Here is a 25,999-nt window from a genome sequence, read left to right on the forward strand (position 1 = left end):
CTCTAATGCTGGCACAACCTCCCACAGTTAAATTCTCTAAATCTCTACAAGGAAGAGACAAAATGCCCCCAGCAAAGATAGCAGGTCTTGTGAATTGTTCAACAATTATGAAGAAAACGGACTTGTATAAGGAGCTATGAAGAAGTATTCAATCTTGGTCATATTTTAAATATTTTTCCTTGCATTTTTAGCCATCATATCACCAGTGAAACAGTTACAATAACTTGCATTTGTTGGCCCATGTCATAAGTAGGCCATTATCAATTATAATGCTTGTCAATTTTGAAAATGATGGCACAGAAATAAACCAATGCACAGATTGAGACAGGCAGGACACATGTTTTATAAAGTGAGTGCATTCCCCCTCCCCCCAGTGAAACATAAATGAACATGCACAAAATCAATAACATGTGAATGTTCTCCAAGACTGATAGGCTTCCAATTGGTTTAAAATGTCAGTTCATGCTGCTTTTTCCCTACCTGCAAGGACTGCATAATACTATTTAATATAATATGTCTACAAACAACTAGGGTTTGGGTTCTCAGCAAAACTAATGTTTCAGTGCTAGTCACACTTCTATGAAGAGAGCATTGCATAACTTGGGCTCTTCTGTTGTCAGATAATGTATTGGAAAACAAAAGAAAGCTGATACAGGAAGAGGCACTCATTCAAACATCTGGGTTTCAAACCATTTACAAGTTTAAATGGTGACTTTGGTTCAAAAGTATCTTTCAAATCAACCTCATTGTATGGTGCAAAAAAGTGGTCCAAAGTAAGTGCACTATGACATTCTGCAAAAGCAGAAAGTTGGTTTCAAAAGCAGCTTTATACGCAGTGCCTATCAACTGCGTTATTCAAAGTAGTGACCAATGCCAATTCATGGCCATGTCACATTTTTATAGTTCTCTATTGTTATATTCTTACAGATTTTACCAGCTTGTTGCAATTTATGAGGTCGAATCACTATCTGTTTTAGTTTAGGTTTTTTTATTGGCTCATTTTTTAACTCTTCGTTTTAACTCTTTTGTTTGTTCTGTGTTATTTCTATTTTTGTTATCGTATACGGCATTGAATGTTTGCCATTTTACTTTGGAAGCCACACGGACTCCCTTTGTGGGAGAGAGGGCAGGTTAGAAACCTATTATTATTATTATTATTATTATTATTATTATTATTATCTGCCAGTTCAGAGCAAACCTCTAGGAAACTATGCATATATGATAATGTGGCACAAAAATGGCAGTCCATAGCACACTGGGGGGGGGGGGGGGGAAGGTTTGCCAGTCAGTCCCATCACATAGCTTGAGAAGCAGTTTTATAGTAACTCCAGGTGCATCTACATGGTAGAATTAATGCAGTTAGACATCACTTTAACAGCCATGGCTAAATGCTATGCAGTCCTGGGAGTGGCTGTTTTTTAAGGTCTTTGCCATCTCTGCCAAAGAATGCTGGTGCCTCATCAAACTACTGCTTTCGTGATTCCATAGCACTGAACCATAGCAGCTGAAGTGTGGTCAAGCTGCATTAATTCTACAACTCGTAGATGCACCAGGGTGTTTTGGGGGGATATATATTTCAGGCCACTCTATGCTAATTTAAATATTAAATAACTTTGGATTTACTGTTGGTTCCTGTTTGATGAGATGGTTCTTCCTACCTGTAAAGTCCTTAATAGCTTAAGCTCAGGATATATGTCTCTCTGTGTGTACACACACACACACCCATTTATGTGTGAATCATATGGAATCCTTCTCTGCCAAAACGTGCTGGTGTTCATGAGATAAACTTGCTTCTCTTTCACAGGTAGTGCAACTCAGAAGATGGCTCCAGAGTTTTCCAACTCTCAGGAGTAGACCTAGGATCTATAAGGGCCAAATACTAGCCACACTCTTAAATGTTTCTGTCAAGGAGAACAGGTTAACAGATGGCTCTAAATCTGCTTACACTTAATGGTGTTACACACTGCTGGTAATAGACACGCTAATAAATGAGCACAGTAAGCCTCAAGAGCCAGTGCATTCAAATCTGCGCTGCAAGGAAAATGAGTCAACACATTTTCATTCAAAATATGGCATGCTGACCAAGGCGGGACCAGTGAGATCCTATATGGAAATGCATTTAGTCTCTAGTCCAACTGGTTAGCTGCTTCACATTAAAACAAAACAAACTGTCCATTCACAGTTTTATCAAGTGCATCTTTTTTGTAATGGGTGAAAACATGAATAAGGGGAACTCTGTCAGTGGAAGCAGGCATAGGTTTGGACTTTTGAAAATGTATACAGAAGGCTTTGAAGGCAAATGTGTGTGATACAACTGGATGGAGAAATTAAGGACATTATTACCTCTGCCAATTTGAGGTAGAGAAGAGCATTTTCGGTTTTCAGCATAATTATTCTCTCTTCTTTAGCCTGGGAATATATAATTGGGATGTGACTGGTGTTAAAACGGTTATAAAAGAAACAAAAAATTCTGCAGTGACTATCTAACCCTAAAATGCAACTATCAATCAATATTCCATGCCAAACTATACATTATCAACTCCTGCTATTCCACAGGTGTTCAGGTAAGTCACACTGCAGCTCTGCAAGTCATGCTCTTGGAGGCTTTGAGCAATTTTTCAGGAGTTATTCTCATGTTTCAACTCTTCATACATTATTTTAAGGACCTCAGTATATTGGGACACAGGTGACTTAGGCAGTGGTTCTTACTTGCAGATGTAATGGTTCTGAACAGTGCAATATAAACAGATGCATATGAAATTAATCACTGAAAGGTTTTAGCCACACTTGAAACTTACTAGCAAAGCAGGAGATCAGACGCCCTTGGTCCCATCTACACTGACTATATAATGCAGTTTGAAATTGTATTATATGGTTAGTGGAGACCAATGGTTCCCAAACTTTTTTTTTTACCAGGGACCACTTAAAGACAACTTGAACAGGGACCACTTTGACCAGGGACCACTCTCCAACATTAGTACCAAAAGGGTTGGAGCCCCTGGTGGCACAATGGGTTAAACCCTTGTGCTGGTAGGACTGGCCGACCGACAGGTTAGCAGTTCGAATCTGGGGAGCAGGGTAAGCTCCCATCTGTCGAGCTCCAGCTCCCCATGTGAGGACATGAGAGAAGCCTCCCACAGGATGGTAAAACATCAATCATCTGGGCATCCCCATGGCAACATCCTTGCAGACGGCCAAATCTCTCACACCAGAAGCGAGTTGCAGTTCCACAAGTCGCTTCTGTCATTTTTTAAAAAAACACCAAAATGGTTACAGATCAGTTTTTGGTCAACTTTAGATTTGGTTTGGTTATTTGGAATGCTGATTCAGAAAATTGAATTGGATAGACCACATCAGCTCTAGTTTCTGATACAGAACATATGCCATCCAGTAGTCACTATCTGTTCACCCTCAGAAAACCATATTTAATAATCTAGAGCTGATGTGGTAGTAGTAATCTTCCATGGGTAGTTAGCCTCCCAGCATCCTCGTTGCCTTGGCACTGTAAGAGGGTTTTGTGACTCGACCCAATTCACCCAGTGAGTTTCCATGGGGGGGGGGGGGGGTTGAAAGAGAGAGGGAGCTGGGGACAGTTCCACCTTGTCTCCTGCATATGTCATCAGTTGGGGACCCCTTTCCCTCCAGCACCAACTGGGCCAGAGTGAAGAGAGAGGGGGACAGTTCCATCTTGCCTCCTGCGCTATGCTAATAATGTAATGTAATGTAATATATTGTATATACATATAATATTTATAATATAATGCAATACAATATACTACTACTAATATGATATTATAATTATATATTGTATATTACATGTAATATTACAATATAATGGTATTGTACAATATAGTAATATATAATACAGATATTGTACTATGCTGATAATAATATATTGTATATATAGATATATATATTGTAAGCCGCTCTGAGTCCCCTTCGAGGTGAGAAAGGTGGCATATAAATGTCATAAATAAATAAACAAACCCTAAACTCCTGAATCAATCTAAACTATAGAACTTGACACCATTTTAACTGCCATGACTCGATGCTGTGGAATCCTGGGAGCTGTAGTTTCACCAGGTCTTTGGCCTTCTTTGCCAAAGAGGGCAAGTGACTCAACAAACTATAAGTCCCAGGATTCCATAGCATTGGGCCTTGGCAGTTAAAGTGGTGTCAAACTGCATGAATTCTACAGTGTAGCTTAAGCAGCTGAGGGGGAAAAGGAAAGGGCCCGAGGCTGTTAGGAATGGTGGGAGTTGAAGTCCAAAACACCTGGAGGGAGGGCCCAAGTTCGCCCATGCCTGGTGCAGACACACCCTTCGCCTAACTACGCCATGCTGCCATTGGTCCCCTTTTGCCATGATGCTTCCAATCAAAACCCCCAAAGGCCGAGCTTCTGACAGGCGCCCTCTTTTCCAGAGATGAGCGGGACTCACTCGCAGTTTTTGCTCCAGCTGCCGAATCCGCTGCTCGGCCACGAAGCTCAGGCTAATCCCGCTGCCAGGCCTCATCCTCCTGCCGCTACGCGACACAGGCCACCGCAAAGGTCTCCTCACAAATACTAACCCCAGCTGCGGCTCCTGGGTTGTCTTCTGGGGATGCCTTTTGAATCAGCCAATCGCAAGCAGGGATTTAGCTTCTCCGCGGTTGCTACGGAGACCTCACGTTCGTTCCGGCTAAAAATTGGATTGGGATTGGCGGGATATAGAAAGGGGTGGTGATTGACAGTGAAAGTGGGCGGGAAAAACGAAAGCTTTGTCCAATGGGAGACTCAATAGCCGCCTCGCCCCGCCTTTCATGGTTAGTAGCTCTTCGCTATCTCGGTGCCTGGCCAAGGCATTGTCAGTGCTAGTCCGCCAAGGTTTTTCCGGACTTCAACTCCCAGAAGCCTCCGCTGCGGTGGACATTGATCGGGGATTCTGGGAGATGAAGTCCAGCAACGAGCTGCCATAATTGAATAATATGGACTCAGAAGAGTTGTACTTTTACCAGCTGATTATTCTTAACTGGTAATAGTGCGGTTCCTCACAAAACTACAACTCCCAGGACTCCATAGCAGTGAGAGTGGTATCAAACCGCATTAATTCTACAGTGTAGGTGCACATTGTCATCACCTGTGTTCTAGCTTCTCTGCTTGCAACTACATTATACTGTCAGTATAGAATAGACTCATATAATGCAGTTAAACCGCATCATTTATTTATTTGCTTTATTTCTATACCGCATTTTTCAGCCTAATTAGGCATCAGTCTACACCAAGCATGGGCAAACTTTGACCCTCCAGGTGTTTTGGACTTCAACTCCCAGAAATCCCAGCAAGCTTGCCAGCTGTTAGGAATTGTGGGAAAACACCTAAAACACCCGGACAGCTGAAGTTTGCAGATGCCTGGCCTACACTAACCATGTAATGCAGTTTCAAATTCTGTTACACCTTCGCAGAAGCATACGAGAAGCTCGGCCTGTCGTTGAACACCGAGAAAACCAAAGTGCTCTTCCAGCAGTCACCAGCCAATACCTCTTCAATGCCAGAAATACAGCTTAATGGTGTAACATTAAAAAATGTTGATCATTTCCGCTACCTTGGCAGCCACCTCTCCACAAAAGTCAACACTGACACCAAAATACAATACCGCCTGAGCTCTGTGAGTGCAGCTTTTTTCCGAATGAAGCTGAGAGTGTTTGAGGACCGGGACATCCGTAGTGACACCAAGGTGCTTGTTTATAAAACTATTGTCCTCCCAACCATGCTATACGCCTGTGAGGTGTGGACTGTCTACAGGTGTCACAGGCAACTCCTGGAACGATTCCATCAGTGCTGCCTCCGGAAAATCCTGGGAAGACAGGCGGACAAACGTCAGCGTACTGGAAGAAGCAAAGACCACCAGCATTGAAGCGATGGCCCTCTGCCATCAACTCTGCTGGACTGGCCACGTTGTCCGGATGCCTGATCACCATCTCCCAAAGCAGTTGCTCTACTTGCAACTCAAGAACGGAAAACGGAATGTTGGAGGACAGGAAAAGAGATTCAAAGATGGGCTCAAAGCCAACCTTAAACACTCTGGCATAGACACTGAGAACTGAGAAGCATGGTCTTTGAGCGCTCCAGCTGGAGTTCAGCGGTGACCAGCAGTGCTGTAGAATTTGAAGAGGCACGAATGGAAGGCGAAAGAGAGAAACATGCCAAGAGGAAGGCGCGTCAAGCCAAAGCCGACCAAGACCGCCTTCCATCTGGAAACCAATGCCCTCACTGCGGGAGAAGATGCAGATCAAGAATAGGGCTCCACAGTCACCTACAGACCCACCAGTACACTGATCTTGGAAGACTATCCTATGTGCCTAAGTAATTATATTTATATTATATTTATATTATACTACCACAATGCACTCTGTGTGTGTATTTTAAATTAAAACTCTCAGGCTCATATTGCCATTATACAGACAACATCTAGAATACTGTGTATAGTTATGGTCAGATCTAAGAAAAAAATATTGTAGAGCCAGGAAAAGGGCAGGAAAAGGGAAATAAAGGGAAATAAAAATATCAATGGATCAAAGGAAAGGCTATATTTAGCTCAACAAAGAGAGGAGTGGAGTGCCACAGGGTTCTGTCCTGGGCCCAGTTCTGTACAACATCTTCATTAATGACTTGGATGAAGGGCTAGAGTTAGAAGGCATGATCATCAAGTTTGCAGACGACACCAAATTGGAAGGGTTAGCCAATACTCCAGGAAACAGGAGCAGAACTCAAAACGATATTAACAGAAGAGATGGGCCAAAACTAACAAAATGAAACAAATGCAAGATACCCCACTTAGACAGAAAAAAATGAAATGCAAAGATACAGAATGGGAGGTGCCTGGCTCGATAGCAATGTGTGAAAAAGATCTTGGAGTCCTTGTGGAAAACAAGTTAACATGAGCCAACAATGTCATGCAGCTGCTAAAAATTCAATGGGATTTTGGCCTGCATAAATAGTCTAGTGTCTAGATCCAGGGAAGTCATGCTATTCCTCTATTCTGCCATGGTCATACCTCACCAGGAATACTGTGTCCAATTCTGAGCACCGCAATTGAAGGGAGATGTTGACATGGTGGAATGTGTCCAGAGGAGGGTGACTAAAATGATCAAGGATTTGGGGAACAAGCCCTGAGAGGAGCGGCTTAAATTGCTGGGCATGTTTAGCCTGCAGAAGAGAAGGCTGAGAGGAGACATGATGAGGGCCATGTATCAAGATGTGAGGGTGAGGTAGTCATAGGAAGGAGGGAGCAAGCTTGTTTTCTGCTGCCTTGGAGACTAGGACACGGAACAATGGTTTCAAACTACAGGAAAGGAGATTCCACCTAACAATAGGAAGAACGCCCTCACTGTGAGAGCTGTTCAGTAGCGGAACTCTCTGCCCCTGACTATGGTGGAGGCTCCTTCTTTGAAGGCTTTTAAACAGAGGCTGGATGGCCATTTGTCGACGGTGCTTCGAATGTAATTTTCCTGCTTCTTGGTAGGGGGTTGGACTGGATGGCCCATAAGGTCTCTTCCAACTTTATAATTCTATGATTCAGCCAAGGTTCTTTGACAGATACCTTTGCCATCTGAAGTTATGTGGCTGTCTGAGAGAGATCTTCAATATGGACATTTCTCCTTACACTGATATACTTGGTATTATTCTGCTGATGTTTTGGCAACAAAATACTTTTAGGCAGTTTTTATACTTTTGATGTAGTTTTTAAAATCTAACTGCTTTGATATACCTATTTTATTATGGCTATCTGGATTGGTTTGATTCACACACTGATTGTTGTGCGTGTATATGTTCAATGTAAACTACCCTTTTTTGCTGAGTAATAGTTAATAGTCAAATATCTTATAAAAGCACAATGACAGAAAGGACAAAATGGCATATGCTTAAGCACACTGGTTTACAAGCATATACAAGTATACAGAGATAATAGCATAAACGTACCTGGCTACTTCTAGGCGGATGCCCTCGCTGTTCACTAAGCAATCTTCTCAGTTACTCACATACTAATGAATGGATCCCACTCAAACACTTGCAAATCAGGCTTGCTAACTGGACCCTTCACACTTGCTTAATAGACATTCTTTCTCCCACCCTGGAGATTCTCCTTGCTTTACCACCATCAGATCCTCTGAAGATGCCAGCCATAGATACAGGTGAAACCACATAACACTCCAGTGATTCCGGCTGTGAAAGCCTTTGACAATACAACATAACTATATACTTTTCAAAATTGTCAGCATAGTGCAACAAGTGTTAAGAAAATGTCAAATAGGCATGGCTTTTATTTTCATCTGTACCTCATGTGTTCATTTCTGAAATGAGATTCTTACATGAATTTAGTTTCCGATTATATCAGATTTCATTTTCCACCTAGGTATTGTGTCCTGAAAGCAATTGTCTGAGAGAAGTTCATATGGGCGCTTCCTTCTGGTCTCCCTAAATTTATGTAAAACCCTTTCTCAGAAAGCCTCCAATATATATTCTCTGACATCTATTTAACTGTCACCTGGCATTACAGTAAATTGCTTTATTGATTCTTAATTGTAATTTGTTGCACTGTTTTTTCTATCCTTACTTTTTGAAATGGCTGTAATATGTGAATCAATATGTAACTTTACAGGAATCCCAAAATATTTTAAAATAAGATACATGTTAAACTTTTAGATATTCAAATGTAACAAAAACCAAAAAACTATTACAAATGAATAAGAAAACTTGGGATTCTTTTCTCCTGATTCATATCTTGAATCAAAGCATGACTGACCAGCCATTAAAGAAGCATTTTCAGACGGTTAGTCACATTTAAATTCCACTGAACTCAAAAGGACAAAGTAATTGTGAATAAGCATCCGGGCACAATTCAAAGTGCTGGCTTTAGCCTATAAAGCCCTAAATGGTTTCAGTCCAACTTACCTATATGAGCATATCTCTCCTTATGAACCATCTAGGATGCTAAGATCTTCTGGGGATCTTAGCTCTCGCTCCCGCCTTCCTCACAGATGCATCTGGCGGGGACAAGAGACAGGGCCTTCTCAGCGGTAGCCCCTCGACTACCGGGGTGATCTTATCTCCCTGCCTAGAGAGATAAGATCACCCCCTCCCTCCTGACCTTTTGAAGAAAGGTGAAAACCTGTCCCTTCAAGCAGGCCTTCCCAAATACTGCATAGATATTTGATATTATGGACAACTGACAATGCAACTGGACAATGATTGGTTACGGAGACGCTTTGATAATTTTTTTAATGCTGTGTATGGTTTTTATATTTTTATTGCTGTTAGTGTTTTAATAGTATTTATGATTGTTTTAATTGTTGTAACTGTTCTGGCATCAAATTGTTGTCTACTGTTAACCGCTCCGAGTCACCCTTGGGCTGAAAGGAGCGGTATATAAGCGTACTAAATGATAAATAAATAAATAACATCCCATTTGTTTTAACAGAACTTTCAATGTAACTCAGTTTATAGTTTGTTCATCATTGAGCTAACCTGGATAGAAAGATGGTAAAGATAAGAAATACCACCTTAAACATTACAGACAGAATCCTTTCTCTTGTGAGATTGCCATCGGAATTAAAAGTGTGCACGTGTGTAATGTGAACAAATACTCTCTGTACAGACATTATACAGTGCAAAGTTAAATACAATACAAAGTTTATTAAAAATAGGTTGCAAGTGAAATACAGTAGAAATGGGGAACTACAGCAGTTTTGATGTTTTTTTCCCATAGTAATGCACAAACAGTTATGAAAAGCACTTTTACTCATATTCACAGGTGGCCTGAATGCCCAACAGCGGTCATATCCACTCCACAGTTAAGTGATATTTCTTTGCTTAGGTTCTAGCAGCAGTAATATTCCAGCCACAGAATATCTAGTGTTCTCAAGATAAATTGGGGAAAGCTTGCTTCTCCTGATTAACAGACATCGCAAGCATGCAGATCCTTCATTAACACTTTCAACCAATTTAATCTCCTACTTCATATTTAACAGGTGAACGGTAAAAGCACACTTTCAAATAAGAAATCTGAAATACGTAAAAAAAATATTTACACTCCAATTTTAATATCATTAACTTGCATTTATTTTTTATCATACAACTTATTAAAAGTGATTCCTAAGGCAGTGAAAGTCTACCCTCTGCATCTGGAAGTGTGCATAATTCCCTAAATATATATTTATAAGAGAACATATTATACAGAAAAAATTTATCTAAAACCCAATTAAGGGCTTCATCAAATAGAAAATTTGCTTAGAATCACAATATAATATATTGTTCTTAAACATCATACAATGAGAAACAAACTCTGATGAGGTCCTTATTCTCAACACCAGTCATACACACACAGCTGAAGGAACAATGGAAAAAAAGATTTCAACCATTTAAAATTAAATAATGCTGCAATGTAGTGTAAAAAATAGCTTGAACTGCCAACATTTTCTGTAGTATGTAGCAAGAGGATACTATACATTGAGGACAAAGCACTATCAGGACACCTTAGTGAAATTCTTATTGACAGACAATACTTTCTTTTTATACCATCCACAGCAACCATACTCCATTCTCCAAGTAGTATTTAATGCTAACTATTCAATTTTTCTAGTCCTTTCAGGAATATTTAACTTTGGTTTGGACTTGGCTACAATGGAGCTACCAGAACAAGCTTATTCCTATTGCTTCTAGTGTTTCTAAATAGTTCAAAACATTGCCTCATCTCTCTCTTTTACACTTACTTGCACACACACACACACACACAAGCTTTATCATTTATGTTTCACAACCCTCTTTTTCAAAACTCAAGTTTCAGAAGTGGTTTACAATTCAGTGTAGAGATGAAGGACAAATAGGTGAAAAAAATCAAGGTGGCTGTCTTGTCATATTACTGGACTGCCACCAGTATAAGTTAATTATTTCATGCCCAAAGCACTTTATGATACAGATAACAACTGTGTGCGAGGATTGAATGCTCTAATAGTGCTATTTCAGCTGTGTAAAGGTTTTTTTTTTTAAAAACCAACTTTCAATGATATGCTAATAATATATATGAACAATTCTCAGTATCCCTTGAATGTGTATTACACCCTAAACTGTGTATCAGAAACCACACAGAACAATAAACCAGTGCAGAGATTAGTTTGGGCAGTTCAAGCTATTGCCACTTTTTCTGATTAGCAGCAAACGAAGTGTTTCTGCAAGAGACTAGGAAGCAACCAAGACTTGCAAAAATAGCTAAACCTCAAAACAACTAAAAGGATGTGGAGAAAGGATATAATGACACTTGATTCATAAAATTAAAATATATTATACAGTGCTTTAATTGTATAAACCACAAGCTCTTTGTAAATAATGCTTTTAGGGGGGTTTTTTTGTCTTTGCTACTGAAACATGACTAAATGTCAAACAGTCCAACTTTCATCCTGTTTGCCAGACGACGCTTCTCTCTTTTTCAACAGCTCCTTTCCTAGTCCCTTGCTGATCTTTCTGGCCGCTTTTGTTAAGGTGCCTTTTATCCTATTTTGTATTTAACTCATTTTCCAATTCCATTAATTTTCTAGATGCCTTTACTTTATTGGAGACATCCTGGCCCTGGGAAAAAAGTCTTTGTCGTTCTCGGAAAGTCAGATTCTCTGGTGCACCAGGTAACTCTGCATCTTGACTGCAAAACAAATACATGCTTCAACATTATGAACTTACACTGCAATGCAATGCACTTAGAGATTCTGCTTGCTTTCCATTAATTCACATATGTTTAAATCTTTCAGAAGTAAATGAGTTCTATTTCCAAGGAAATCTAATTACAAAGGATCTTTCTTGTTGACTTGTTAAACTGAAAATTGAATTCAAATTTTTATACCTGATATAATTCAGCGATTCTGTCAGGCTATTCGTCATTTTGCTTCCCACTAGTCTTCCTGGCAAAGTTGGCTGAGCTAGTCTTGGATATGATAATTGGAAAATCCCAGGACATTTACTTTGAAGCACTTCGGGATCACTTGAAAAAGTGTCAACCATTATACTTTTACTAGCAAAATACATCATGCATTTGCTTGTAGTATTTGTAGTATTTGTATTCGTAGTATTTTCAACAAATGAGAAAGTCGAAAGTCTGTAACTAATTGAAGGGGACATCAGGATCATGTAATTTCTTAATGAAGCTTTGATTGTCAGCAGTGGGGCCAAGAAATCTGTTTGCCAAGAGAAGCTTTACACAACAGAAAGGGTTCTTAAATTAGTGGAGAATTTTCTAGTTGACATGGCTGGCACTTTTATTGGGATCCTTGTTTCAATATGAAATGGTGAAGTGGCTGGTACTGTGGACAAAATTGCTCCCAAACACCTGTAATTCAGTTGTTCTGGAATGATCTAGGCAAAAACCAATCCTCCTTATGCGACAACAATAATGTAGCAGAGGGATGACAACCTCGGGATCAGTGCAATGTTAAAATGTTTTATGTTTAATGGTTTACAGAGGGCCAGGTCACAGTCCCTCAAATGTTGGAGGGCCAGATTATAATTTGAAAATAAATAAATGAATGAATTCCTATGCACACTGCACATATCTTATTTGTAGTGCAAAAAACACTTAAAAACAATACAATAACTAAAATGAAGAACAATTTTAACAAATATAAACTTATTAGTATTTCAATGGGAAGTGTGGGCCTGCTTTTGGATGATGAGATAGGGTTGTTGTTGTGTGCTTTCAAGTTGTTTCAGACTTAGGCTGACCCTGAGCGAGGGCCGGGTAAATGACCTTCGAGGGCCGTAGTTTGAGGACCCCTGGTTTATAGTTTTAATGGTTAATTTATAGCTATATGATATTGTTTTAGATGTGTGATAAACTGTTTTTATTGTATGCGAGGCATTGAATTTTGCCATTTATTTGATGTATTGAATCCCCCCAGGGTGGGAAAAGCAGTATATAAATGCAATAAATAAATAAATAAATGCCATGTATGGAGCAGGGACAAAGAGCAAAAATGGCAGGCAATAAAATTTCAAAGCCAACAGCAACAGAAGCATATGTTCCCTTAATATTCAAATAAGTCTGTACTGTGCAAAGCTAACTGCTCCTTTCTTACAGAAAAAACATTGAATTTCCCAGTAAGTCCTGGACATCTGAAACAACTTTAATTGATGTTGTTCCCAATATATCTGTCTTTTATTGCCTTTTGCCCCTGCTCTCCAAATGACCAAGAAGGAGAGTGGCTTTTGCCTGCACCTGAGATCTCTCAAGATCAACTAAACCACAACATGTGATGCAAAGTGCGACTATCATTGTCACTTTTCTTCTTCTGTATTTTTGGATTTTGTTGTTTATACTTTTCTGCTAATTAGCTATGTTCACTGAAATGTTTTAGCTGATTTCATTTAGATGTACACCACCTGGAATATTATTACAGGAATGCAATCTGTCATTCTTCTTCTTGGTTTCTGCGACTCAAACAAGTGAGACTAGCAACCTACTGACAATGTGAGGTGGGCATGTCAACTCACAGAATTGTAACATAAATCTCCTAGGCATTCACTGAAACCATGGTTCCCATTAACAGCTGGTGGGTCTCATTTTAATTAGAATAGTGGATCTGCTCAAGTCTCTGGATAATCTTAAAGGAAATATACAAGGTGCTGAACCTATTTTACCTATAGATTCAGTATCTTGGATTACTTATTTACAATTCAGACTGAGTGAATTTAAACTACTAGTTGTCACTATCTCTGGATAAATTGTTATTTCACTTGGATGGTATATGAGAATCTGCCAAATTAAGACTAAAATATTTAACTGACATTAATCATGACAAAACTAGTACGATTATCTCTAAACTTCTTCTATAGGTATTAGAGCACACACTACATTGTTGATATTTGAAAATCTTAAAATGTTTGCCTTACTCTGAGCGCTGAGCATAGGATTAGTTTACTATTGTGTTCGTGTATTGTTATGTACTGATTATTTTAATTTGTTAATTGTTTAAGTGCTGTTATGTATGTATGTATATTTGATATAGGCATCGAATTGTGCCTTCCTTTGTAAGCCGCCCTGAGTCCCCCCTCGGGGGTGAGAAGGGCGGGGTAAAAGTAACTGAAATAAAATAAATAACAAATTTAATTCTGAAACAGAATATATAAAAATCCCATAAATATTATTTAAGGTATTTCTTTCCATTTTACCTTTTTGAGTTTTTCTCTCTTGGGTCTTGATAAGATTCATGTGAGCCCACAATTGCTCCAGTAGATCCAGTGTAGTTTATGCCTTTTGCAAAAGAAAGTAAAATGACAGTTGAAAGATTAGTTCAATGATACAAGCGTTTTTTCCCCCTAAAAGGTGCAGTGCTTTTAGGTCAATGTAAAGTAACTCAGATTATGTTTCCTATGTTTTAAAGGTGATTCCATATCCAAGTGAAAGACACATTCTACTGAAAATAAACCAAAATGACAAATGGTGTTTGCCTTGTGATTTCAATTTTAAATATGGGAAGGATAAAATAAAGTACATATATAGAACTGATAAAGAATACCACAATGCAAATCCTGTAGTTAGACTGTTCAAATCTCAAAGGAACACACTCTAACCTAAAGCAGTTTGGATGGAGGATTGCATTCTAAGTAAAAAAAAGACACCTGATGCTTCTACCTGCAGCAAAAATCTAGAACTTCAGTTTGAATACTGCCACTGACCAAATTATTAGATGAAAAATGTAGAGAATGGAAACATGTCTTCCTATGACAATGTTTTCATGATAGTTAAATGTGTTACTCACATAATCAAAAAGCAAAGCTTAATAATTTTGTTACTCATACTCTGAGAATTACTGTTCTCTTCATGTAAGAGTATTTTAAGTATACATGCTCCAGCACTGCACCTTTATACTTTGTTCTCATACAAAAAAAAAATCTTATAAAGCAGATTGATCTTCTCCAAAGGCCACAAGATTAAACACATCATTTCTAATTTAAATACCGATTGTGGACTAATGTTTAAAAATGCTCATCTCATTTGCTAGTTGTACAATTGCTGAAAGCAGCCTGTTATTACAAAAACTTTTGTTTTGAACTGTTAATTTTTAATCTCTTGATACTGCATGTGTTTTTCTTGCGAGCCTCAATCTACACAAAAACAAATGCGTGCTCCTTCCATTAGTAATTTTTACTTGTTGAGTACTGAAAATGAAAGCTTGTGTTTTGGACACGATAATGTATTATATCGATTATCATCTAAGAATGCAATTCTAGTAACATAATCCAGGAAATAACAAATTGAATGCTGCTATATTTAATTCTCAATAAACATGAACATAATGTATCCTGTACGTTAATAAAATAACTGTAACAACTTTAATTGTCCAAAATGCCAAATGTTAAAGCCAATGCTGACAAATCTGCTGCCCAAATACAATGATCCTTGGCCACATTTTAATCCTTCACAAGTTTTGGACAGCCCTAAAATTTTGAAGTGATCTCAACTGATCCAGTGGAAGGAGCTGGGGGAATTTCAGTTTTGCAAAAGCACAATTTGGCAAATGTTAATGCACATTTAAGGACAGAAATGTAAGAATTAATGAGATGGAACAATAACAAGCTATTTAATGAAGATTTTGTGCAAAGAGCTTTGTACTTTATGCAGGCAGGCTTCAAAGACTGAATGTTCATATGGAATATATGATCTGTTCTATAATTTTTTTTAAAAAATGAAACAATGTGTGGAATTCATTTTATGGTTCATGGACTGAGGTAAAGATCAAAATTAGACAGCATTTTCCAAAAAATTGCATTATTTGTTTCTTTAAATTAGATAGTTAGATGTTAACTCTTTGAAAATGTAAACTCTGGTATTATATGAACAAAGAGCTAATATAGTCTCAAGGTGTACTTGTTGCTTGGGGAAAGATTACAATTAGTCGGTAATGCATTTTCGAAAGCCTCTAAGCTTAAAAACATTACCAACAGGAGACACAACACTTTGCATTACTGTGATTAAAATACTAAACATGCCCACACTTCAGCTCTCATTGTGGGATAAATATTCTATGCCTCCTTCACTTTGGTGAGATTCTGTTACCTGAATGAGAAATTTTTCTTGACCTTGAATACCATGACGATTAGAGGAGAGTATCAACATTTTCAAATAACAATTGCTCCCATGTGAACACAGGGATAGAGCAAACAGAGAACACAGGGATATAGCTAACAAATCTTTATAGACAAGCCTCTTTTCTACCGTACATGGTATTTCAAGGAGTGGAAAAAAAAGTTAAAATCTGAAAAAATTACTTCAAAAATTAAGATGGAAGAAAAAGGAAAAAGTAACAGGTTTGAAAAACTAGTTTCCAGTTGCCAAAGGAGAACCACCTACCAATTATATTACGGTTGCATTCCAATTCTTGTGTGTTATTTTTTTTTGTGGAAATATTTGCTGATATGCTCAGTTGTTTTGTGTTTGTAACACAGGGAATAAAGAAATGAAAGGAAGGGGGGGGGGGCTTAAGGGAAAAAAAAGGAAAAAAACACTACTAATGGTAAACCAGGTTTGTGCTTCCCTACTAGGCCATCTGTACTAAAAAGATCCAGACAACTTGCTAGTACTGTGTAGCTCTGCTTTTTCCAAACATACACCTAGAATTTTAAATTAAACTATTTGAGATGATCAACTTTGAAGCAATTTGCACACTATTTTACATGACAAATAAGCACAGGATACATTTCTGCCCATTAAAAATATATGACACACATGTCCTATTGTCATGAGAAGCATGTGGCTGACTGAGAAATGAAAAAACACCACGGACCCAATGAAGAAAAGAAAGAAGTCACTGAAAGAGATACAGAACAAAAGCCAAAACCAACAGTACTTTTAGTTGATTGAAAAGGAATCATTCTGCTTTCATTATATGAAAGTAGGAATTGGAGAGTTTGATAAGAAAATAGAAAGAGCACACAGTGAAAAATAGAATTTAAAAGCAGGATATTATCTGGATCACCGTGCCGAGTATAGTGATCAAGTAAGAAGTAATCAGGGAAGTGATTTTTTTTAGAACACCATAGTGGAAATATGCAGAGTTTCATACAGAAATATTCTTAATGAAAATTTTGAGTCTACCTTTTGGTTTGCTGGGGCTGATGAAACTCGGTTTGTTTGGTAGGGGAGGGGGCTGGCTGGTTTTGGAAGTAGTACTGTTGGCATTGACCGAGGATGACTGGAATGAGTTGGAAAGAAAGATGCCATCTGAGGCTGGGCGTGGCTGGCGCGAGGGTTGCTGTGGCTTAAGGGTGGCAGGAGGAAGGTCACCATAAGATTTTCTTGTACCGGAGTACTTATCCTGACCTGCTGCTAGACAGGAGTCCTCCTCCTCCTCATCACTGTATGCAACAAACTTGGCAGTATAAACCGTATCAGGGGAGAGGACCTGTGTTTTGAGGTAAGAGGTGTTTCGCTGAGGTGGGGGAGGAGGAGCATTAGATGAAAGGGGTGGGGATGGGAATTCATATTCCCGTGGAAGCGGAGGTCTGTACAGACCAGGCTCATCGGGATCCAGCAATCTTCGTTCTGCTTCATCATGTTGACGGCGCCTTTCAGCTTCTAAGCGATTGTAATATTCTTCTTCCTGTCGCCTCTGCAGATCCAAAGAAGACAGAAATATCTCAACAATAACAAACATTATAATTAAGAGGGGTATAATGTCATTCATGGAAGACCCCAAAGGCCGTGTTATTTCAACACATTGTTTGGCTACAGTGCATTTTGCATTGGAAACAGTCAATTTATGATGGATTTCCAAATATTTTAAGGAGATTAAGAGGGAAGATTGGTAGGATTCCTCCCTCTTATTTGTAGGATTCTTCCCTTACCATCATGAAGCTTAAGATCGTCAGGAGAGGCCCTGCTCTTGATCCCACCACTCTTGCTGTGTGGGCCCCCATCTGTGGAACTCCCTCTCTAAGGACATCAGGTTGGCCACCTCCCTCCTGTCCTTTAGAAGACAACTGAAGACCTGGCTCTGGGGCCAGGCGTTTGACTAGATTATAGTGAAAATAGGAAAAGGAACTTAGGATCTGCGATATTGGATTCCCGGCTTGATTTTTGGTTTTACTGGCATGCTAATATTATTGTTAAATGAATTTATTGGTTGATTTGTACAATGTTTTAAAATGTGTTTACTGTTTTAACTGTTATTCTTATGATATATATGTTGTAAGCATCGCTGATGCCTATGTGAGGCCGCCCTGAGTCCCCCTTGTGGGGAGAAGGGCGGGATAGAAGCGTATGAAATAAATAAATAAATAATCCTACCTTTATTTATAAAACCTGCAGTTCACTTAAATTCAGTGACCCTTCAATCTATCACTAAATTGTTAATTTTTTTCTTCCATTCTTTCCCACTGTACATATTTTGTCTTCTTTGAAGTTACAAGAAAACAAATAAAAATCTGCTTATTGGTTTTAGGCAATGTCCAGATCTAGTATGTTATATGCTATCAAAATAGTGTTATCCACAACTTAGCATGCCTGATATTTAATGAACCAATGACACTGGTATCACTACAGTGGCCCCATCACCCATTATTAAAATCAAATCACTATTCCTCAAGTTAATGAGGTGAAGCATACAAAGATATCTTGCTTCACTTAGAAACTATAACCTTTTGTTCAGCCTCTCTCTTTGTTCGCTCCTCCTCTTGGCGCCGACGCTCTTCTTCTTGTCTGGCCCTGTCTTCTGCTTCCCGTTTACGCATCTCTTCTAACTGCTGCTGCCGTCTGCGCTCTTCGTCCTGTAGCTAACAAAGATTTGTCTTCATTTTCCCCCCAAATAAAACCCATATAATCCTCCTCAGGACAACTAAGGCATTTTTGATTTTCTTAAAAGTGGAAAGCCCAACACTATTACTGTTGAAAACATTTTATCACTACTTTAAAATCAAAGAAAAACATATATTTTTATCAGCTATTTATAGCCTTAGATTGGCAATGGGTCTCTACAAAAAATGTGAGTAGTCTGCACTTGCTTTCTATCCTATCATGCTTCTTTAATGGCCAAATTAGATATTTTATATTTATTCTTCTGAAGAGACATGCAAATCCTTAACTGAAAAAACATTTCCCCTTCCCACTGGGGAAAATAATTGGCACTACGATTGGTCTGGTCCAGGCAGCAAGCAGCTATTCAAACTCTGCAAGCATCAATTATTATTATTATTCTCAAATAAAAGATTTACAAGGATATCTACAATGACAGAACATTTAGCAGTTATGTTAATGTGGGAAAATATCATGTAATTTACCCTAGAGAGTGCAATTACTTATTTCTTACATTTTGAGTCCGGACATATTTATACACCTGGATCAACATGTACTGCTGTAAAATCTTTCAAAATGCGTTCTTGGAAAAGTCTGAATCTTTAAAAAACATCATAGAAGAATAAAGGAGAACTCCTGGACTATGTCCCACAGTGACAAATTGTTAAAATCAACATTTTGCAGCAAGTGGTGTCTTTTTAAAATTTTAAAAGAATAAATACATAAAATTTAAACAAGGGTGGGGAAGATGGGTAGAATTTTAAGTTCATTTCAAGAGAATTTTAAACAGATGTGTAAACACCTTCCCTTAAAATCAGTGGGATACAAAATCTGAAAGCCTAGACAGGAAAGAATGTATTAATTTTAATACCCAGCCACATTTTTTTTCTTTTTCAAAGGGCATAACACTTTGAGAAAGAGATGATCAAAAGCGCAATACAGTAATCTGATTTTCATTGGATTTCATTGGATAAATCATGTATTTAAAGGGTTAAAAGGAAGCAGACATGATCAGAATATAATGAATCTTGTTTCTGTCTCATATAGTAGCCGGGCAATATCATAAAAAGATTGCAAAGGTGCATTGTTCTCTCTATCCCAATGCCATCACTTTAGGACTATATTGCTTTTCTACTACAGCAATTTTAACAACCTAGTTGTGTAACAAAGGAAATATGTTGTATAGGTATCTATAATAACTACCAAAATTCTAAAAATATTATATAGATGTGGCATTTCAAGAAATAAAAGGGTTAAAAGGAACTGTTTTGAAAACCGATGTGAAGGGCAAACTATGCAAAACTATCATGAGCTTAGAAAATGATTTTTTCAGACTGGATATTAGAATGCTTAGAACACATTTACGTATGGGATACAAGGTGTAACAACAAAAAGGAGGAGAACCATGAAGTCTCACCACATAAAATGTTTTCAAACTACTAGGTTTCTGTTAATGCAAAGATATGGTTCTTTTAACTGCATTAGGTCACAGCTGCAAACAACTCAAAGATGCAACCAGAACAGAATATTTAAAGAAAGAATGGAAATAAAAGTTAGAAACATACCTCCAGCAACAAGTGTGTGCTTACATACAACTAATTTAATACATTACACCCTGCCTTAAAGCTTGTGAAGTATCCAATGCATATTGGATCATTATCCATTGAAAATAAAAGAAAAAAAGCAGCAAGGAAAAGGCATTGAAGAGAAAGAAATAAGAACATACCAAATCTAGAACAGAGATTGCTGGCATAGCAGTCTGCTGCAGGTAATAAGAGAAGGAAAAAGAAAGATGCACAGTGAAAATAAGGGTAAATTTAGATTTGTACTATGCCAAAAGCATTTTTCTTTGATTTGTTACCACAGCTGTATCAAAAGAAAAAGCAGTGTTTGATTCTCTGCTATAAAGTAAGTGACCATATCCAAATAAATAAGTAAAAAGTTATTTTTCCTCTATGAACTGGATCTTTAAAGATACAGAACACATCCAATGTGTGCAGATAATGATGTAAACAACATCAAGGCAGTGTTCTGTTGTGAAAAAGTACCCAATTAGTTACCTAATTTTAAAGATATAGTGGTTTTTGTAGTTTTAACACTGTGCAAAGTAAATTTAGAAGTTACATTTTTTTAAAAAAGCATCAGATTATGCAATAGAGATGTCATCTAACAAAGGTTATGGTGTGGTTTTTAAAATTAAATTGCTAGATGACTGACTACTTTAAAAGTTGGTTAAAAAAGCAGTATTAGCAACAAGTACAATTAGTTTGTGAAGAAATCATTTAGCCCTCATTTAATCAGTTTAAACTTGCAAAGTAGAAAAATTAAGCTCAACAAAAAATAAAGCAAAAGAATGAAAGAAAATCCAATGCTTTCAGTGGGAAATGCATAAAAACGTAGCCTTAAAAAGCAAATGCTTTTCATAGATGCACAATAAACATAATATGCAAAACAATTAAGAGGCAAATAAATTTTGAAATCAACTACTACTTATAATCTTATCATTTATCAATATTAAGTACACAGTTCCTAATGTAAAGTAAATATAAGAGAAATTTTAACCTGTTTCTAAGACTGTAATTCTTAGGAAAAAGTTTCCTGAACACCTCTTCCTTTGGTGAAAATAAAACAAAACAAAAACTCTGTTGAAATGAAAAAATCCTAACTATGTTATATACATGTTATGAATAGATGAAAAGCAATGTTAAGTATCACAGTGCTATTATAAATATGCAAAATTAATTTGGAAATTACAGCAAATATTGCTTTAAAAAGTAAGATGGAAAGCTGTCCTCTTTGCTCTTTTGGATGATGGTATGTGTATGCATTACGCAGAAACAACTATGTCTGTATATTAGATATATAAATAAGCACCAACGAATGTTTAGTTTTCCCTGCTTTTCCAGTTTTCCTGAGAAATGGGGACATTACAGAGAGCTATATCAAGCTTTCTAGCTTATAATACACCACTTAACCAGACAAATTAGGATAGTTAAGGCCATTATTTAAAAATGAAAGATGGGGACATTAAGGTAGTCCAGTCCTCCTTTATCCTATTTTGATTCCTACGTTTTATTCAGGTGAACATGCAGATGTTTAGCACCCAAAATGCATTTTTAAAGTACTCTCTCATTTTACCCTTGCTCTTCTCTCAGCCTCCAGTCGCTGCATAATCAACATAGTATCAATATCGTCATCTTCTTCATCATCCTCATCCTCATCTTTCTGCTTTGACTCCTGGAGTCGTTTCTGGAATTGCCACTCTAACATGAGCTTGCGCAGACGGTCATTCTCTTCAGCAGTTCGATCTGGCTTATTCTGGAGTTCCTGAATCTCTTTGCTCAGCATATCCACAATGTGCATTTGCTGCTGCTTTTCCAACTTCTCCTTAGCATCTCGTTTCCATGGGTCAGGTGACAAGCTATCACTAGACGACAATTCTTCTTTACTTATGGTAATGTACTGCAAGTCTCTGCGCTCAATGGTCCGTGGCTGCTGCTGGGGCTGCAATTCCCGAATGACAGTTTCCTGGGATCTCTGCAAAGTTGAAGGCTTTTCTGGCTTCACCTGCTGAACTGAAGCAGGAGGAAGCAGTGGCTGAGTAGGGATAAGTGGCTGAGCTCGCATTTGTCCCAGCTTTCTTTCTTGCTCTCGACGCTTCCTTTCTCTTTCTTCTTCTAAGCGTGCCTTTTCTTTTTCATACCACCTTTGATGCTCTTCTCTCTTTTTGCGTTCTGCAGCAGCAGCCTGAGATGATGCCTGTGGCCCCAGCTGGCTTGAAGGTGGAGGTGGTGGTGGCAGAGGCAAATCCATTTGCAGTCCATCAAATTCAGCTGCATAGTGCACTGGAGGGGGAGGGGGTGGGGGAGGGAGGTCTGTTCTGTTGGACTGGGCAGGTGCCAGTGATAGTGGCTGAGGGACAATAGGAGTTTTCCAGCGACCGGGTCCACTTTTGGTTAAAGAAGAACCAGGGGGAATTGACTTAGAGGAATGGTTTAGATGTTCTTGACTTGATGTGCTAGAATCTACAGAAGAATTCATCCATGGATCACTGTCTGATTTCCGATCAATATACTCCACATCTTTTCGTATGACAACCTCTAATCGATTCCTTTCTGGATGATAAACCTTATCATCACGTAGTTCCTCCTGAGAACGAGTTACACGCTTGAAGAAAAGGAAAAATAGACTATTAGTTTTCAGATTAATATTTATAAACAGCAAAATTACCAAATAACATGTTGCAACATTCATCTACACTGAAGCACTGTTTACTTACTGTTCCTTCGAATGAATACTTCAAGAAGCAAAGTATTAAAACAGCTGAGGTCCTAGACACAGACTTTCATTCCAAACAAGTTATGCAAGCTTTAAAAGTCCAATTATGAAAGGATTATGAAATTACTTTGGGTGACAGTAAATCACAATAAAATTTATGCAGAATAGTTTCTTACACTGTCAAGCACAAGCACCAGTGCTTCTGGACGCTGCTCCCAGAAAAAATATGCAGGGCTAGCAGTGTACAAGAGTAAATGAAGCATACTAATTTCTCTAGTCCCGCCTTCAACTGCTGTGACAAGCTTCTATTATAATCACAATTAAATGTACAAAGTGCAAAGGAAATGCTACCATCTGTTCACTCGGATTCATTTCGCAATTATTACTGCCTTTTTTCTTCTTGTGGTAGTTATATGAGGAGGAATTGTTTGATCAGAAGTTTTCTAGGAAAATATTACAGCTTTGCAGGGCTGTACTGGAATTTCATTAGGTTTTTTTTTTTAGCATGAAATACAAAATACAAGCACTGCAGAGCAGAGCAGAGCAGAGCTTTAAAACTGGACACCATGGCACCACATGCCTGGAAAGTTTTAAGTTAACTGCAAGCTTCAGCTTTAACTCAGGCATCTTTAGAGCATTTCTGTCATTTGCAAAACTGACCAGACACAAAAGAAATGTGACTAGAAACCATGAACAAGAGCAACTTATTCTGTGCTTTTCTATCAATGACCTTATCCATGACCTAGAAACAATGCCTTGTTTGGAATGAAAGCATTCCTTATGCTCTATTACTCCAGAAACTCTGGACACAAAGCAACTTGTGTCAGACGCACTGTGAAAATGCAGCTAGCAGCTTGCTAATGACTTGGTTATTTAAAAGCTAAAACAGACATTTTATGGTTTCACAATGGTTAATGACATCTCCTAAAACAGAACATTTTAGCTACTTTTCATGGCACTTACAGCGCCCTGAGTAACTTTTATGACACCCTTATATTTTAACAGTTAAGCAAATATTAAATTTGTTTTCTACTTATTCTAACCTGCATTGCAGCACTGATATAATGATTACTTTCTTCTGGAACTTGTGGTTTTTCTTCATAACTTGACCATTGATTCTGTGCAGGACCCATTCGATCCTGAGACTTGGATGCTGGAAATGTAAAATACTCTCTAGTATACGTTTGTGTTGGGATGGGATATGCTTCAGGTCTGGGTGGCAGTATCTGTTCCTATGTGAATACCAGAAAGATAAAATATACAGATGTATATATACTTTAAAAGCAAATATGGCACACATTTTAACAAATATTTTTAGATAAAGTTTTTGCTTGCCACTTCTAACCTCTGTACAAAGATTTCCAGTAGACACTGATGTTATTTTGTTAGTGGTTCCAGCTGCATAAGCATTTTTGGTCCCAGGACTTGGAGGCTGATCTGTTGAAAAATAGTATTTTTTTAAAACAAACAAACAAACAAACCAATCGTATCTGACAAAATCCTTTAACTGAGTGAAATATCAATGAGTAATCTTGGTATTCCCAGAAGGGTATGTAATCTCTTTTCCTTGTATTGGTTGATTTTGTTTCTTTAATATTTCTGTAATATAATGATGACAAGTTATACTTTACTTATACATCTAATACATTTAAAAAAAGATTTTTTGATATTCCCATTAATATCTTATTATGTCATTTATTTCATAGCTAGTCACCAAATTTTGAAACGACATCTGGCTTATTTGTTTCAACACCATATAGAAAGGTGTTCTATATTTCTATGTGTCATCAAGAGGGTTCTTTTTTACTTATGGCAATTATAAGGCTAATTTATTCCAGTAGAATCTTGCTTATCCAACATAAACAGGTTGGTAGAATGTTAAATAAGCATTGGATAATAAGGAAGGATTAAGGAAAAGCCTATTAAATGTCAAATTACGTTATGATTTTACAAATTAAGCACCAAAACATCATGTTTTACAACAATTCGACAGAAAAAGCAGTTCAATATATGGTAACCCTATGTAGTAATTACGTAATTACTGTATTTATAATTTAGCACCAAAACATTGCAATTTATTTAAACAGCTGTGGATATGGGTGGGGGAAGACTGTGTTGGATAATACAGAGCGTTGGGTGAGCGAGACTCTACTGTATATAACTTTCATAGCACAATTCATACATACAGGATTTGCTTTTTTCTTCCTCTGATGCTGAGAGAATGTAACTTGCCCAAGGTCATTCAGTGGGTTAACATAGCTAAGCAGGGATTTGAACCCTGGTGACTAGAGTTGTAGTTCAGCAATTCATAAATAATATCCTGCTTACTTGCTACATTGGGACTAGATCGATGATCAGCTCGATTCTTCATCAGTCTGTCATCTCCTGGCAACTTCTTTGGTTCGTTATATTCTGGCCACGGCTGAGGACTCTCAGGTGATCCATTCTGAGCTGAATTGTTATACAGCTCAAAACCTTCACTCTTTGGTCTGGGTTTACCTGAACCACGACGGTCTGAAACTGCACAAATATAGAGATAATTATTGAACAGGAATAAACATAACACTCAGAAGGAGGAAATCTTGATTTTTCAATTTCAACTGAATGACAGAACAGAAGACATGCTTCTCAAATTTCACAATGAGACTAAATTAGGGGAGGTGGCAAACACCTCAGAATGCAGGATCAGAAGTTAAAATTACCTTGACAAACTGAACAGTGAGGCAAAATCTAACAAAATGAATTTTAACAGGAATATATGTCCAGAGGACACATGGCTAAATGGGGAAAAAGGATTTTCAGTTTATTGTAGATCAGAATTTGTACATGAGACACCAGCACGATGGTGCACCAAAGAAGACAATGGTATTTAAACCTGCATTAATAAAAACATAGGTTCAAAGTTGAGG

The 25,999-nt window shown here is 37.9% G+C and overlaps 2 protein-coding genes across 27 annotated transcripts in view; both read right to left on the bottom strand.

Moving 5' to 3' along the window:
• Positions 1-4,637, bottom strand: part of KIF25 (kinesin family member 25) — a 45,235-nt gene extending 40,598 nt beyond the window's left edge. Inside the window, exons 1-2 of the mRNA XM_060753754.2 lie at positions 4,440-4,637; positions 2,344-2,409 (exon numbers count right to left, since the gene is read on the bottom strand). Coding sequence (XP_060609737.2) covers positions 2,344-2,409; positions 4,440-4,514 — 141 coding nt within the window. The 5' untranslated portion in view covers positions 4,515-4,637. The remainder of the gene's footprint in view (positions 1-2,343; positions 2,410-4,439) is intronic.
• A 5,001-nt stretch (positions 4,638-9,638) lies between these two features.
• The window catches only part of AFDN (afadin, adherens junction formation factor), a 91,252-nt gene continuing 74,891 nt past the window's right edge, over positions 9,639-25,999 (bottom strand). For 7 of the 26 annotated variants that reach the window (XM_060753729.2, XM_060753727.2, XM_060753734.2 and 4 more), the window contains 9 exons: positions 25,419-25,610; positions 24,436-24,527; positions 24,134-24,322; positions 21,951-22,979; positions 20,539-20,574; positions 18,659-18,793; positions 17,118-17,631; positions 14,192-14,273; positions 9,639-11,672 (listed from right to left, as the gene is read on the bottom strand). In XM_060753729.2, the coding sequence (XP_060609712.2) occupies positions 11,528-11,672; positions 14,192-14,273; positions 17,118-17,631; positions 18,659-18,793; positions 20,539-20,574; positions 21,951-22,979; positions 24,134-24,322; positions 24,436-24,527; positions 25,419-25,610 (2,414 nt within the window). In that variant the 3' untranslated portion in view covers positions 9,639-11,527. The remainder of the gene's footprint in view (positions 11,673-14,191; positions 14,274-17,117; positions 17,632-18,658; positions 18,794-20,538; positions 20,575-21,950; positions 22,980-24,133; positions 24,323-24,435; positions 24,528-25,418; positions 25,611-25,999) is intronic. The other 19 variants (XM_060753744.2, XM_060753743.2, XM_060753749.2 and 16 more) reach the window with 11 other exon arrangements.

Source organism: Anolis sagrei, chromosome 1, assembly GCF_037176765.1.
Source record: "Anolis sagrei isolate rAnoSag1 chromosome 1, rAnoSag1.mat, whole genome shotgun sequence".
Taxonomy (NCBI): Eukaryota; Metazoa; Chordata; class Lepidosauria; order Squamata; family Dactyloidae; genus Anolis; species Anolis sagrei.